General features: G+C 46.0%; 1 protein-coding gene across 2 annotated transcripts; it reads right to left on the reverse strand.

Moving 5' to 3' along the window:
* Positions 1-2003: 2003 nt before the first annotated feature.
* Positions 2004-9074, reverse strand: Defb23 (defensin beta 23). 2 transcript variants are annotated; one of them, XM_063284514.1, is made up of 4 exons: positions 9002-9074; positions 8443-8735; positions 6307-6551; positions 2004-2588 (listed from the first exon to the last, which is right to left on the reverse strand). In XM_063284514.1, the coding sequence occupies exons 3-4, from the start codon at positions 6362-6364 to the stop codon at positions 2152-2154; spliced, it is 495 nt and encodes a 164-aa protein (XP_063140584.1). In that variant the 5' UTR covers positions 6365-6551; positions 8443-8735; positions 9002-9074; the 3' UTR covers positions 2004-2151. The 2 variants fall into 2 exon arrangements, with proteins under 2 accessions (XP_063140584.1, NP_001032607.1); NM_001037518.2 differs by lacking the exons at positions 8443-8735; positions 9002-9074 and having other exon boundaries at positions 2152-2588; positions 6307-6393.
* Between the last annotated feature and the right edge of the window lie 7667 nt (positions 9075-16741).

The following is a 16741-nucleotide window of genomic DNA, read 5'->3' on the forward strand; positions in this document are numbered from 1 at the left end:
GGTGCTCTTAACCACTGAGCCATCTCTCCAGCCCTAGATTTTCTCTCTCTCTCTTTTTTTTTTTTCTTTTTTCGGAGCTGGGGACCGAACCCAGGGCCTTGCGCTTGCTAGGCAAGCGCTCTACCACTGAGCTAAATCCCCAACTCACTCACTCTTTAAGACATAGAAAATAACTAAAACGCAGTAATTCCTCACCCTACCAATAATTAACTCTAATGTACTTGTAGTGAAGGCTGGAGACCTGGGTCTCAGGAATGGGCCCTCTGTAAAGGATGAAGAAGAGAACAAACTCCACAAATTGTCCTCTTACAGATCATGCAGATTTCCATGAGTTCGAGGCCAGCCTGGTCTACAGAGCTAGGGCTAGCTGCAGAACACCTAAGGCTGCAGAAAGGAGGGGGGGAGGGAGGGAGGGAATGAGAGAGAGAGAGAGAGAGAGAGAGAGAGAGAGAGAGAGAGAGAGAGAGAGAGCTGGGAAGAGTTGGAGGACGGGAAAGACTATGAAAAAATATAAAAAGAATAAACAAACCAAAGCCCCCCCCCCCCAGGCTTTTCCCTTCTGAACATGGAGATTCCAAGAGGCATGTCCACTAACTTTTCTCAAGCTCCAGTCTTGAGTAACCCTACCCCTCTCCACTGTGATGGTCACTTTGATAGCCTACTTGAGACAATCTAACATCACCTCAGAAAGCTGTCTCAATGGGAAATTGTCTAGATCAGGGTGGCCCGTGAACCTGTCCATGGGAGATTGTCTTCTTATGTTAATCAATGTGAGAGGACCCAGCATAAAAGTGGATAGCACCGTTCCCTGGGTGAGGGACCTACAGTATGCAAGGGTAGAGCCATTGAGTGCAGGAGCAGGCATTTCCTTCTTCCTTTTCCTTTTTTCTTTTTCTTTTTTCTTTTTTTTTTTTTTGGAGCTGGGGATCGAACCCAGGGCCTTGCGCCTCCTAGGCAAGCGCTCTACCACTGAGCCAAATCCCCAACCCCTTCCTTCTTCCTTGACTAGGACACGGCCACTGCTTCAGGCTTCTGCCTTGACTTTCTCATGATTGTGGGCTATAGCCCAAATTAGAAGCTCCAATCCCCTTACTTCCCATTTGGTTAGGTATTTATTGAACCAACAAATTGGAACAAGGCCATCCATCAATTTCTGTCTTTTTTTTTTTTTTTTTTTTAAGATTTATTTATTATGTATACAGCGTTCCACCTGCATGTACACATGCAGGCCAGAAGAGGGCACCAGATCTCATTACAGATGGTTGTTGCTGGGAATTGAACTCAGGACCTCTGGAAGAGCCGACAGTGCTCTTAACCTCTGAGCCATCTCTCCAGCCCCTCAATTTCTGTCTTATGATTTTTTTCTAGTTTTTGGTAGAAACAATGGGCAGCAGATCCTCTACCTCTGATAATGACTTCCTTGGTGTTTGTGTGTACCGATCTTATCAAGTAGTACAGATGAAACACACATGGATGTTTGTCTGTCCACGAGACTGCAATAAAGTTTTCCAAAGACTGGGGTCAAGGGCTATGCCATTGTGTGGAAAAAAAGAAAGAAGTGTGGTCTGAAATTGCTAAGTTCTGGCATGTACCAGTACCACCACAACATTGGCATCGCCAGTAATGAATGAATAAATTGACATATGGATAAGTGGTTCAAGGCCACACAGGTGAAAAATGTCAGAATAGCATCTGTATGCTAATGATGTTGTTTCAGACATGTTACACTAAGGAAAACGTTGTTCAAATGAACTCCACCAGCTTCTGCTTTCTTTGTGCTTTGCTTTGCATAGGGGCCTCCCCCAGATCTACAATAAGAGAAAATATGTCTTATCCACTGCCACAGGAAAAGTCCATCAAATGAGCATCACGCTGAGGAGTCCCGAGGCTCAGCATTTGCTGAGCCAGGGTTTGCTCTCTCCTGGCATCGAAACTTAAAATTCACCCCTCTCTAGCTCAGTCCTCTGGGGGAACTCTGGAAAGAGTGATAACATCAAAGAAACTGGAAGTGTCAATGGTATTTATTGTATTTTCTGGTTATAGAATAGTTATTTTAATGCCTGTGGAGGTAGAGAGGAGCCTGACACCCCAGGAGAAAGACCCGCTCCCCACTAATCTGTTTCCACACTGCCATGGGGGTGAGGACCATGTCTACGGTGGTCCAGGTCGGGGCTGGAGTGGGGCAGCATTGGCAGAATCCCTGCTTTGTTTGGTGTGCCTCTCGGTGGAAGCAGTATTGCCCATGTAGTGTCTCCTGGTCCTCTTGGTCACAGGGAAAGCATTTGGGATGATAGCAGAGTTGATGTTGGACAAAAGGCTCTTGGCAACTTGGCTCTGGGAGAATGCCACTAAGGCTTGCTGTCTTTGCATCTCCTCTGTGAGATTCTCGCTCATCTTCATCATCTCCACGATGTCGTCATCGGGTATGTGGGGTATTTCGTGTCGAAGGTAGCTTTTAATGAGTTCTGTCACTTTGGGGCCCATGCAGCACTTTTTGGATTTGCAATTCTGTACCTGGGTTTCCTCAGGGAGGCAGCTGTCTTTGCATTTCCCAAAGCCCATTAAACACTTTTTCACCACCATAAATTCTGCATGGGGGAGAGAGAGAGAGAGAAACCACTGGGCCAATGTTAATCATTAGAGACTGCTGGTGGAGGGGATTAGAGTGAGAGGAGTTTGTCAGCCTTTGGGGACAGTGTTTGATGATGGTGGTGCCTCAGAGAAGACCTGGAGCCCATAGTAAATCTCTTGTCTCCTTTTCTTGAGTAACCTTACAAATGGTGTCACATGCCTTTAATCTCAACACTTGGGAAGCAGAGACAGGTGGATCTCTGTGATTTTGAGGCCAGCTTAGACTACATAGAGAGTTCCAGGCTAGCCAGGGCTACACAGTGAAGCCTTGTCTCAAATTTACAAATATTCAAGAATGGGATGGAGAGATAACTCAGTTGGTAAAGTTGGTAAACTCACTTCCCTTCATGCAAGCCAGGGAAGTGAGTTCAATCCTAAGAATCTATCTAGAAAAGGAAGGTGTGGTAGCATGTTTTGGGAGTCAGGGATGGACAGACAAGTCCCTAGGGTTCACTGGCTGGCTAGCCTAACCTGATTGGTGAACCTCAAGCTAATGAGAGATCCTGTCTCAGAAAACAAAATGGAGGAGCCAGGCTATTGTGGCACAAACCTTTAATCCCCGCACTTGGGAGGCAGAGGTAGGTGCATCTCTGTGAGTCTGAGGCCAGCTTGGTTTATATAGAGAGTTCCAGGCCAACCCGGGACACAGAGTGAAACTCTATCTCAAGAACAACGGAAAGCAACAAAAAGAAGGTGAACGCTAACGAGCACAGACTCTGGAGTTTGTCTTCAGGCGTCCAGCACAAGAGCATGGGTATGGGTCTTGGTTTAATAATGGCATCTTCTCCCTCCCTCCCTCTCTCTTTCCTCCCTCCCTCCTTCCCTCTCTCCCTCCCTCCCTCCCTCCCTCCCTTTCTTCCTTCCTTCCCTTCAGTTTTGTGGTACTGGGCTTTGAATGCAGGACTTCATGGCAGTCACTCCCTCACTGAACTACATCTCCAGCCCTAAGACAGCATTTTGACCTCCAATCTTGTGTCTTCTACACCAGCAGAGCCTTCCATCCCCTCCCTCCATAATCCCATAAAAACACCAATGTCAGTAAAACCAATCCAAGAAAGAAATCATGATTATTATTTTAACATATGCTATGTTAGTGAGTTCACGGTGAGGTTTCAGCATATGTGTTCAATGCGTGCGGATCAAAGCAAGCCTTCTTTTGTCCAATGGGTAGTCATTGGTATATATTCAGGTGTACTATTTCTTTCTTTTTTTTTCTTTTCTTTTTTTCGGAGCTGGGGACCGAACCCAGGGCCTTGCGCTTGCTAGGCAAGTGCTCTACCACTGAGCTAAATCCCCAACCCCTCAGGTGTACTATTTCTTTTCTTCTGTGTAAGACAACGTGTCTTCTTTCTGTGCGGTCACAGAGGAGAATGGAACGATCATTTGCAAGAAAGAAGTGGAATTGGGGGCTTATGTTAAGTGAAATAAACCAAGAAAAGAACGCTGAAAAAGAATCGATAGGGTTTTCAGGAATGTTGTCTTTTCTGAAGCCTGTTGTCATTGATGTCTGTCAATCACTGGACCTATGCTTCGAGGGACATGACCTTTTGTCACTTCTGGACTCTTTGGACACTCTGCGCACCTGAGACCTTATTTGTTACGGTAGCTCCAACTTGGTTGGTATTAACATAACCCATATGTTATCATCTCTAGCTGGTTTCCCTCTGCTCTTAGGAATTCATCCTCATCTGCTGAATGTTCTCACTGTTTTTCCTCAATTAAGAAATCTTTTCTTTCTCTGTTACCTACCTTAGCAATTTTACCAGTTTTATGTAAATTAGAGGTAATTTATTTAGCATCAGATAATTTCCAAAGGTTATATCATCTGTGACAACCTGCACTAGACTGAGTCTGTCAGCATCCTGCTGTGGAAGGAAGAGGGGTTCAAGAGGCCTCACCTCTTCCTGAGGATCTTTATGTAGTGGAGCATGATGGGAAAAGAGACACTTTCCTTGGTGGTGTAGCCACTGATAAGTTACCCATGCTCCTCTAGAGAGCCCATTGCCCATGCTTCTGAAAGCAACCCTAATAAAACTCACTGAGCCACAAAAAAAATAGAAAGACACCAAGTTAGAAAGGGACAGACAGGAGATATGGGACTGGGCATCAGCAGGAGTGGAGGAGGCAAGTGAGGGTGGGGAGCAAATCCAATAAAAATACACTATGTACATATGAAGATGCCATAATGAATCCGATTATTATATATAATTGATGTATGTCAGTAAGACATAAATAATTCCCAGAGAATATTTTCACATATATATTTGTTTTGTACTTTTCATTCATCTTCATTCACAGTGCACTTCCAAGGACCACAGAGAAGACACATTAGAACTAGAAACTGTCACACCAGCTCCTCCACTACACCCCTGCCAGTTTTGAAGCTGACCATGTTTAAGTGACTTTACTCAAGGACACACAGACTCACCAGCCTGTGTTCCCAACATAAGAACATTACAGACATCTTTGGCTCTTTATTTTCTTTGTCTGACTCATTGTGATTCCTCCAAGTAGCTGGGTGTTTCTTGATCACAGAAACGAGCCTCCATCTTTCTCCCTTTTCATGTGCTACAGTGTGTCCCTAGACACCCTTATGGTAGTTGGAGGGTTTCCAGGAAGACACGAGTCTGAGAGAAATTGTAAGACTCTTTTGGAAAAGGGGATATGTAGACATAGACCTGCTTAATTAATCCTAAAAGGTTTTTTTTTTAACACAGAGGTAAAGATTTCATTCTTAGTGCACAGAGGTATATGGAGATTAGACCTTTGCATTAAGAGATGATTTTAATGGGGGCTGAGCAGAAGGCTCAGTGGGCAAAGCACTTGCCGTGTAAGCACAAGGACCTGAGATGTGGGCCCTGAAGTCTATGTAAAGCCAGATGCAGTGGTGCAGGCCTCTGCAATCCTGGTGTTCTACAGGGCAATGGGAGGTGGAGACAGGAGAACCCACAGAACTATCTCTCACCCCTGCCACAGGCCAGCTGGTCTGGCATACACAGTAGCAAACAACAAAAGACTGCCTCAACAGGATAGATGACAAGAACTGACGCTTGATGTTGTCCTCTGATCTCTACATGCATGTGTTTGTATGTTCTCTCTCTGTGTCATATACCACACCGTATTCTCTCTCTCTGTCTCTGTCTCTGTCTCTGTCTCACTCACTCACACAGAGAGAGAGAGAGACAGAGACAGAGACAGAGTCAGAGATAGACACAGAGAGACAGAGAGACAGAGAGACAGAGAAAGAGAATCTTAAGATTATAAAAGACGGGGCTGGGGATTTAGCTCAGTGGTAGAGCGCTTACCTAGGAAGCGCAAGGCCTTGGGTTCGGTCCCTAGCTCCGAAAAAAAAGAACCAAAAAAAAAAAAAGATTATAAAAGACGATTAAGTCAGAAATAGAGTTTACAAGACCTGGGCTGAGTTGCAAGCTCAGAGACACATACATAGACAGAGCCTACATAATATGTCAGACAGTTCCTGAATACACAAACAGTACCCCACTTTCCCTGTAGTTCCTTGGTGTCTCCATCAGGCACAGTCTAGGGACTGGGTCAGCTCTCCAGATCTGTTTTTGGGTGTGTGAGATCTTTTAGCATCTCTTACGGGTCCCAGCACCACAGGCAGCCCCATCCTGCTTCCTCACACCCACCCTCCCTAACCTGGAGTCACGTTACCTGATTCCACCTGATACTGAAGCACGAGGCTGGCGAAGAGGGGGAAAAGGAGCTTCATGGCTGGGCGCTAGGAAAAGCCCAGGGTCTGGGCTGCAGTTCCTGAGCGCTGGCCTTTATTGGCCTCTTCATGGCCTTGGGCCATAAGCAGTGAAGTGCGGCCAAAGCAGGTCTGTGTGTTGCTCAGGGAAGTTGAACTTTCTCTGATTCTGTTTGATAACAGTTTTTTAAAAAGAAAACTTCTATATCTAAGACAAGAAAAAGAAAATGATCTTATACTTCTTGTTCTTTTATTTTAAAAGATAAAAACGTTAAAGAGGTATGTGTATGCAAGTGCAGTGCCCCCAGAGGCCAGACGAGGGCCTTGGATCCTCTTAACTGGAGTTAAAAGTAGGGGTGAGTGGCCCAACTTAGGTGCTAGGTCAGATCTCTGGTTCCCTGCAACAGAGACTGAGCTCTAAAGCTCTGGGCCGTCTCTGCAGCCCCACACTTGTTATTAACGCTGGAGCTGGGCAAGCATAGCTTTCTCAGCATCTCCAGTCAAAGCAAGAGGTGTAGGAGGAGATGGACCTACAGAATAGGTCCTTCCGGTAAGGAGCTCAGCTTTCCGGTAAGTCCTGGTCTGCAGACTGTTTGATCCTCTGCATACCGAGTTGAGACGAGCGTCAGGACTGCTCATGAAGCCCGAGGGAGCCCTGAATGGAAATGTGGATGGACGCAGGTCCTCTGCAGGGAAGGCAAACATTCCCCAGACTGACTAATATTATGTACTATCCACTGTCTGTGCCTGGTATGAGCAATGTGTGATTAGGGCTAGAAAGATGGCTCAGAGGTTACAAATGCATACTGCTTTCTGGGACAAGCTAGAAACCAAAGACAGTGGAAACACCCAGGAATCTGAGGGTGACTCTAGCTAAGACTCCTAGTAACAGGGGATATAGAACCTGAGACAGCTACCTCCTGTAACCAGGCAAGACTTCTAGTGGAGGGATGGGGACACCGACCCAGTCACAAAACCTCTGACCTACAGTTTGTCCTGCTTACAAATTGTGCAGGGACAAAGATGGAGCGCAACCCAGTGACTGTCCATCTTGAGACCCAGGCCGGGAGAGGGAGCCCACCCTGGACACTGTTAATGATACTCTGCTAACACAAGTAATGGTGTGTGTCGACAGGAGCCTAGCAGAACTGTCCTCTGAGAGGCTTCACCCATCTGATGGAAACAGATGCAGACTCCCACAGCCGAACATCAGGCGGAGCTTGAGGAATCTTGCGGAAGAGGGGGAGGAGGGACGGAAGGAGCCAAAGAGAACAAGGACAGCACAAGAAAACCTACAGAATCAACTAGCCTGTGCCCACAGGGGCTCACTGAAACTGAACCACCAACCAGAGAACACGCATGGGTGGACCTAGGCCCTCTACCCATATGTAACAGTTGTGCAGCTTGGTCTTCATGTGGGAGCCCTAACAGAGGAGCAGGGGTTGTCTCTGACTCTGTTGCCTGCCTTTGGATCCCTTTCCCCTAACTGGGCTGCCTTGTCTAGCCTCAATAGAAGATGCACCTAGTCCCACTGCAACTTGATATGCCAAGATGTGTTAATATCTATGGAAGGCCTCCCCTTCTCTGAGGAGAAAGGGAGAGGGGCCTGAGGGAGAGAGAGTGAGAGGGAGGGACTAGGAGGAGAGGAGGGAGGGGAAGTTGCAATCAGAATTGTAAAGTAAATACATTAATTAATGAAAAAAGCATACCTATGCTATAATCAGGAAAATATATATGAAAAAATGCACAGTGCTCTTCCAGAGGACCCAAGTTCGATTCCCAGCATCCGTGTGGCAACTCGCAACTGTCAATAACTCTGGGTCCAGAGAATCCAACACCGTCTCTGACCTCTGTGGGCACCAGGCACACATGTGGTATGTGTGTATACATGAAAGCAAGACACCGCACACATAAAATAAATATTAAAACAATCATGTGATTATTTTTCTCCTATCATTTATATATAATACCCAGAAAAAGGAAGGTAGCTAGAAGCCTTGGTGCAACGGTCTCCATGTTACAGACGAGGGGGTGGAAAAAAAAGAACGCGCTCAGCTTATCCCAGAACCCGATGATTGCAGGAATGCAGCCCAGCTTACCCTCACCCTGGGTCACTCCTGTGCCCAGTGTCTTTGATTGATATTCACTCTCTGTGATGAGTTAAACATTTCCTCCCTTTTTTTCAGTTATCATGGTGATGGTCTCGACCCAACCATGCTTCTAACGGATCCTTAGTTGTCCATGTGAGCATCTTCCTGGGGCTGAAGGCAGCCCGGCGTCATGAACTGAGTATTCCCTGCAGGCTGGGCATGGTGGTCCACGTTGACTCCGTGGGCCAAGGCGGTAGGGTTGCGAATTTGAGGGCAGTCTGAGCGGCATAGGAAGATTCTTTCTAAACAGAAAAGAACAGATAAAAAGAAAGACAAAATCCAGTCAAAGTACAACGCAGGCTGAGGGTACCCATCCTGAAACACGCCCCACTGCCATTCCATGAAACAGGTAGTGGGTTGCAGCCAGGAGCAGGGATGAGAACAGCGACAGTGATGTAGGACTTGCAGATCTTGGGGCAATGGCTTCATTAGGGTGGTGAGCAGGTTAGGATAGTAGGACAGCCGTTGGCTCTCAACCAGGCTTTGTTGGGCTATCCACAATGTATACCCAGCCTCTTGGAATTCCCTTAGCACAGCCTCATCCTCAGCCTTAGCCTGGGACTTATGCCGCACTGGAGATCTTAGCCTTCCCATGATGCACTGGAGATCTTAGCTTTCTGTTGGGCTGGTCCAAGTCTCATGGGCTTCTTAACACAAACGCAGCAATGGTTGCAAAGAAAAAACCCTCTCTCCCTCCCTAGGTCTTTCCCTCCCTCTCTCCCTTCTGCCTTCCCTTCCTCCCTTCTCCTTCCTCCCTTTCCCTTCCTTCTCTCCCTTCCTTCAGGATTCCTTCCTCCCTCCTCCCTTTCCTCGCTCCCTTCAGAATTCCTCCCTTCCTCCCTGTCTCCTTTCTTCTTTTCAGTTTGTGTGTGAGACCCTTCGTTTGTGTGCAGGTGCACAGTGCATTTGTGTGGGGGTCGTAGGCACTCTGTTGGGGTTTCCCACTGATCTGGAACTCAGCAAGTAGGCTGGCTGTCCTGAGAGCTCCAGGCACCCACCTATCTCTGCCTCCCCCAAATTATAAGTGTACTCCACCATGCTTGGCGTTTTAAAAACGTTGAGTTCTGTGTAGGGTAGGAAGCCTGAGCTCAATCCTCCCAGAAAACTCCGCCCCCAAGAAACCAGCCTCCCACTCAGTCCTTCGCTGCCTCTCACCTCAGCAGAGGCAGCCACTCTCCTGCGTCTCTCCCAGTAATTCTCTTGTGTGAGGTCCGTTGTGCAGTGTTACTTTGTGGCATTCCTTGGATCCCAACTGCCAGGATGCCTCTCCCCTCGGAGCTGTAACACATTCTGGGGATCAAATCCCGGTTCTCACACTCGCAAAGTAAACATTTCACAAACTGAGCTCTCTCTCCAATCCCCAAAATGGCTCTTTCTTGTCCCCATGGATGTTTGAGTGGCGTGGTCAGTGGGCGTGGCCATGAGATGAGCAGAAACCAGAGCTGTCTTCAGTGTGCTCCATCATCCCTCCTGGGCCCCGAACCCCGGACCAGCGTCACTGATGTACTCTGCTTAGGAAAGAAAGGATCAGGACACATGTCTACCCCTGAAAAAAATGCACCACCGCAGGCTCACTGCTGTAGTGTTCGCTCTCACCATTTTTCCCTGTTGACAATGCGGACAGGGCGGAGCAGAGGTGCTGACTCCCCGTGATCATGTCCTTGGCATGGAAGACTCACAGCCTGAAGCCTGGAGTCTGGAAGCTCCCTCACGTCAATTCTAGCTGTGATTCAGGCCATGAGCTAGAAGCTGCCAGGACTTCTATGCTGGACTTTTCCACGTGCTCCAAGAGTCCCTCTAACATGAAGGGCAGGGTGAGAACACTTCATAAGACATTCTGGCTCTCCGCGTTGGTCACTGTGGTGACAAAGATCAACCAATGTTCAGCAAGGGGCACTGGTGTTACTTTTCCACAATCTCATTTGTTATTTTAAAAATGTTTTTATTCTTTGAAAGTTTCATATATTTATCAGGTGCACACCAGTCACATCCATCCACTGCCACCCACTCTAGCTTCCCTGAACCCGACCCCCTTCTCCCTCTCAATTTCACATCCTCTTTTAAAAATGTTATCGACATCATTTCTTTTATTATTTCTTTATTTTATGTATATGGGTGTTTTGCCTGCATTTATTTGTGTACGCCTGGAACCTACAGAGGTCAGAGGAGAGCATCAGATCCCCCAGAACTGGAGTTACAGGTGGTTGTGAGAGGCAATGCAGGGTTCTGGAATTGAACCTGAGACCTTTGGAAGAGCAATGAGTGCTCCTAAGCACAGAACTAGCTATGTAGCCCCTTGATACCAGACTTTTAAAAAGAAATGAATGGTTTTTCTACATAGCCCTGGCTGTCTTGGAACTCACTACATAGACCAGAACAGTCTTTTTTTCCCCTCCATCTTTATTAACTTGGGTATTTCTTATTTACATTTCAAATGTTATTCCCTTTCCCGGTTTCCAGGCCAACATCCCTCTAACCCCTCCTTCTTCCCTTCTCTATCTGTGTTCTCCTCCCCGTCCTCCCCCCATTACCGCCCTCCCCCCAACAATCACATTCACTGGGGGCTCAGTCTTGGCAGGACCAAGGGCTTCCCCTTCCACTGGTGCTCTTACTAGGCTATTCATTGCTACCTATGAGGTCAGAGTCCAGGGTCAGTCCATGTATAGTCTTTGGGTAGTGGCTTAGTCCCTGGAAGCTCTGGTTGCTTGGCATTGTTGCTCATATGGGGTCTCAAGCCCCTTCAAGCTCTTTCAGTCCTTTCTCTGATTCCTTCAATGGGGTCCTGTTCTCAGTTCAGTAGTTTACTGCTGGTGTTCGCCTATGTATTTGCCATATTCTGGCTGTGTCTCTCAGGAGAGATCTACATCCGGTTCCTGTCAGCCTGCACTTCTTTGCTTCATCCATCTTATCTAGTTTGGTGACTGTATATGTATGGGCCACATGTGGGGCAGGCTCTGATGGGCGTTCCTTCAGCCAGACCAGAATAGTCTTAAGTAACAGAGATCTACCTGCCTCTGCCTCCCAAGTCGTGGGATCCAAGGCATGCACTACCATGTGGCTCTGGGGATTTGAACTCAGGTACTCATGCTTGCACATCAAATGCTCTTACCCCTGGGCCATCCCGCCTCCAGCCTTTGACACTATTTCTTTATGGCATAATGTCAACTACACATTGTAGTGTATGTTAGACCCCTGTTAACAAATACTCCCAACTTTTTTTTTCTTTTTGGAAATGACAAATCAGCTTTGTTAATTTTTGAGAAAATTTCTGCCAATTATCTAAGTATGAGAAAACCACATATCAATGATTTTTAGTAAAAAAAAAAAAAAAAAAAAAAGGTGTGTTACAAAGAATGTGGGTAGTTTAGGCTTGGGAGATGGCTCAGTGTACACAAATATGTGGAGACTTGAGTTTCTGCCTCAGCTAAGTGTGGGTGTCATGTACTTGTAATCTTAATACTGGGGAGGGGAGAAATGGGAAGATCCTGGGTCCCCATTGGCGAGCCAGCCTAGCTGCAAGTAGGGCTATGGGCCACAGGGTTGGTTCAAACCGTGATAGTCTGACCCCTAGTGGTTAATTTTAGACTTACTTAAGCACAGCGCAATCTGGTGAAAACTACTGTGATGATTAACTCAACCCCACATGCATGACAACACATACTTAAATCTCTGTGAGGAACAAAGTCAGGTAAATACAGATCAGACACGATTACATCTGTTGGGGTCCAGGAGTCAATCCACAAACCACATAAACACTAATCTCAGACAGGGATGATTTATTGAACGCATATCCTAAGACTGATCCATCAGGCCATAGCTCAGAGTTCAGAGGCTATGTATGACCTGTAACATCTTTCTTTGTCTGCTTATAAAGGCTAAGACCGCAAAAACCACAGCGAACTCATATATGCATGTGCAGGAAGTGCTGCCTTGAGTCTAACTCAAGTCATTTTAGACATAACAGTTCATATTGGCCTTTAATTTGATGGGTCTTACATAAAGCTTTGTGGAATTTCTTAAGATTAAAAGACGTCATACAGGTTGGGGATTTAGCTCAGTGGTAGAGCGCTTGCCTAGGAAGCGCAAGGCCCTGGGTTCGGTCCCCAGCTCCGGAAAAAAAAAAGATGTCATACAGAACATCACAGGATATGTGATCAGCAGGACCCAGTTCTGAGCCAAGTCACTTCTGTGCCAATCACTGGCCAGCATGTTACAGCAACAATATGGACTAGCTGGCGGGCATGGAATAAAATGGCTACAGCTATGCTATGCTATGCTATGCTGGGGGCAGGCAGGCCTCAACGACATCAAGACTCTTTGTAAAGTACATGTGGAACCTTCCATAGAGATAGGTTATATAGATTGTCTGAGAAAAACAGGTTAACAAGAACGGTCCAGTGCCAGAAAGTCTCCAGTCACACAGATTGTACCAGTGGCCACCAGGCTAGAAAACGCATCAGTTCCAGCTGTGTGGGTAGAAAACAGGTTGTACATCTCTTTCCTTGAAGGAACAACCCTGTGTGCTTAACACTCCAGGCTCCCTAGTGCAGGTCTGTGAGCACAGAGACCTCCATGACCCCTGCCTCTCTGCAATCCTTATTTTTTAAAAGAGAACACTGTGGTGCTAGAGTTGGATGCATTGTCTGTAGGGCTAGGCTAAACGTTAGAGCCAAGCGAAGCAGGACTGTAAGACTAGCCATCAGAGGACCGAGGAAAAGGGGAAGCCATGTAAACCACGACGCCTATTCACTTGTGAAATGTTCTTCTCTTTATGTAGATTAGCACTGACCACCCATAATGTGAGGGAACTCTGACACCTTAAAGCAACACAAGGCAGAAAACGGTTGGCAGCCAAGATCATGCTTGAGTCCCAAATAATTTACAGTAGCTTTGGTTTGTAAAACTTTGGTTCTCAATACACCCATCTCTTGATTAACTTCTGCTAATATTTTTGCCTCAATATTAATAGTTTTGCTATCATACAAAGGCCATGTTTGTAATGTCTTTGTAATTCCAGAAATCACTCCTGGGACTGGTAATAAAAAGCCATCGTGGTGGCTCCTGTTACGGGACACTGTAGCTGCTCAGGGTCATTATGGTTGTTGGGGAGAACTCTCTTAATTCTCTTAATCAATTGCCAAGATTTACTGAACAAAATAGGTGTGATACGGCTTATCCCACATAAACTTTTCTAACCTGCAGGAAGGGAAGTTCAAGTAGCATTTTCACATGCAAAAAAAAAAGTCTCTTCAAGGGCAGTTGTTTACCAGAGAGAAGGGCATAGCTAGAAATGGGGTCACCAGAAGGAGGGACAGAAGTACGTTTGAAGCCTAGACAATGTGATAAAAAGGACATCATCGGCAAGAATACCAGGGGAAGCCCTATGAATATGGCCGAGGGTGAACTCTACTGCATTCCTGTGTTGGTTTCAGTAGGCGTGGTCCACAGACTTGGGTTTGACTGCTTGGCCCACAGGGAGTGGCACTGTTAGGAGGTGTGGCCTTTTGGAGTAGGTGTGGAAGAAGTGTGTCACTGTGGGGGTGGGCTTTGAGGTCTCTTATGCTAGGCTTAGTGTGACAGACTCCTTCCGCTGCCTACAGAAAGATGCAGAACTCTCGGCTCCGTCTCCAGTACTAAACTTGCTTGCCTGCTGCCATGCTCCTGCCACGACAATAATGGACCAAACCTCTGAACTGTACTAGCCTCAATGAAATGTTTTCCTTCGTAAGAGTTGTCATGGTCATGGTATCTCTTTACAGTAGTAAAACTCAAGCCAAGGCAGCCCCCCGTTGCTTGTGCATAGTTTATAAGTGTGACTCCTGTGCCACGTAAATGTCTTTTTGAGAGCCCCACTGTAGACGGGTCTCCTCTGATACAAGAGGTTGTTCTTTGCCATGTGCCAAATGAAGCCAGAGTTATTTTCTAAACCATTGGCAGCATACAGCACAGCTCTAGATACAATAATAGTAACTTTAGTAAGCAACAATTAGATATTCCTTATGCCTTGATTCTTTTTTTTCTTTTTTTTGGTTCTTTTTTTTTTTTTTTTTTCGGAGCTGGGGACCGAACCCAGGGCCTTGCGCTTCCTAGGTAAGCGCTCTACCACTGAGCTAAATCCCCAACCCCTTAGATATTCCTTTATCTTTATGCAACTATAATTTCTACTCTCAGAGCTCTATAGAGAGTACTTAATTATGCTAAAAATCTGTATTATAGCATTTGGGTTGATCAGTTAGATTAGTCTAACCATGCGTACCCTCATTCATGTGACTAAATATTTGTCCACTGTCTTTTTTCCTTTTTTTTTTTTTTGGTTTTTTTTTTTTTTTTCGGAGCTGGGGACCGAACCCAGGGCCTTGCGATTCCTAGGTAAGCGCTCTACCACTGAGCTAAATCCACAGCCCCTGTCCACTGTCTTTTGTTCCGACAACTGACCCCGAAGGATACAAACACTTCTCGGTATGGCAAAACATCATACTGTTTTCTACTAGGGACAAGCCTTTTATTCCCCTTGATCAAAAGCGTTTGGATTCTGCACCGACAGGCTGAGAATTAATATGTAATATAGCCAATAAATACAACAGCGTCATTTTGGGGCTAGTCATTGTGATGGCTCGAATAAAAAAATGACCTCTATAGGCTTATCAATTTGAATGCTTAGTTTCTAGGGCGTGCATTTGAAAGGACTAGAGGCAGTAAGAGGTATGGCCTTGTTGGAGGAAATGTGTCATTGGGAGTGGCCTTTAAGGTTTCAAAAGCCCTTGGCGGTTCAGGTGCGCTGTCTCTCTCTCTCTCTCTCTCTCTCTCTCTCTCTCTCTCTCTCTCTCTGTCTCTGTCTCTCTCTCTCTCTCTCTCTCTCTCTCTGTCTCGCTCTCTGTCTCTCTGTCTCTCTGTCTGTCTCTGTCTGTCTCTGTCTGTCTTTGTCTCTCTCTCTAGCTGTCAGCTCCAGTGCCGAGCCTCCCTGCCACCATGCTCCTCACCATGATGATAACAGACTGAATCTCTGAAACCATAAGACCCCAGTTAAATGCGTCCCTTGTAATCGTTACCATGGTCGTGGTGTCTCTTCAGGGCAATAGAACAGTTACTAAGACAGAAGTACTGTGTCCTTCTTGCCTCCCCAAGCTCTCAGCTTGACGAGTTAAAGTCTCGATGTCTCCCAAACCGTTGATTTATTCTCCCTCTTGGGGTGTCTCCTCTGATGGGTTTGCTGTCTATCTACAGACGCTTCATTTGTCTGGCAGACTAGGGGATGCTGTTCTGGTTGGACACACTGGAGCAAGAGTCATCTGGGACATTATTTTCTGGAAAGAAACAAGCATGACTTCTCCTTGGTGTTAGAACATCTGACCTTCTCCATTGGGCAGTCTCTGGATCTTTCTATTTAAGATACATCTTGGGCTGTGTCTCCCTTAGGGACAAATGTTCTGGGGCATTAGAAGAAACATTATCCTCCAAAGGGAAAACAAAGTAAGCATGGCTGAATGTGGTGTGTAGGGATGTAAGTGGTTGTATATACCCACCTTTCTCTTTTAAATTTTGCTGTTTAATTATTCGATGGTGTCATTCTACAATAGCTTGACCCTGGGATTTGTAAGAGACTCCAGTAAGATAATTATTATTTTGTAAAATTGCAAAACTCTTTTAAAGCGTTTGCTAGTAGTAGCAGGACCGTTATCACTTTTCCATTGTCATGGGAGGCCTAGAAAGATGTATCAGAAGTGATTTGTGGCATCTGAGGTGCTTTTGGCCTTGTGAAAAGAAGCAATGGCCATATTAGAAAAAGTGTCAACTGCTACACAAACTAAGCTTTGCTACATGGTGTTCGATTTTAAGCTTCAAGGCTTTGCTACATGGTGTTCGATTTTAAGCTTCAAGGATTAATTTTGACAGCAGGGGGCAGCAAGGAGAGGCTCAGATGATGTGTTTGTCCTGCTTGTTCCCTGGGTAATGAGACTTGTACGAATTTTGCATTTTGATAAAGAGTCCATGAGACTTCTAAACAGCCTGAAAAAGGGAGAAGCATTGGGGATGAGGAGGAGGCCGGCGCACTGGCGTGAGCAGTAGCAGATGTTAGTGGCCTCGGGGAATTAGAATGGTCATGAAAAAAGGTTGAGTTCATTTCCATATAGATATCTGAAGGGAGAGAAATAATTGTGAAATAACATTAATAATGGAGTGGGTTTAAGTTGTACAGTTTCTAAAAGGAAAACAGTTCTTAACCACCAACCCCATTTTTAAATTTTAA

The sequence above is a fragment of the Rattus norvegicus genome, chromosome 3 (genome assembly GCF_036323735.1).
Source record: "Rattus norvegicus strain BN/NHsdMcwi chromosome 3, GRCr8, whole genome shotgun sequence".
NCBI lineage: Eukaryota > Metazoa > Chordata > Mammalia > Rodentia > Muridae > Rattus > Rattus norvegicus.

Coding starts and splice junctions, on each gene's coding strand:
- Defb23 (XM_063284514.1), bottom strand. CDS start 6,364: ATGAAGCTCCTTTTCCCCCTCTTCGCCAGCCTCGTGCTTCAGTATCAG. Junction 2,589..6,306: donor TCAGTATCAGGTGGAATCAG/GTAACGTGACTC, acceptor TCCCCCATGCAG/AATTTATGGTGGTGAAAAAG.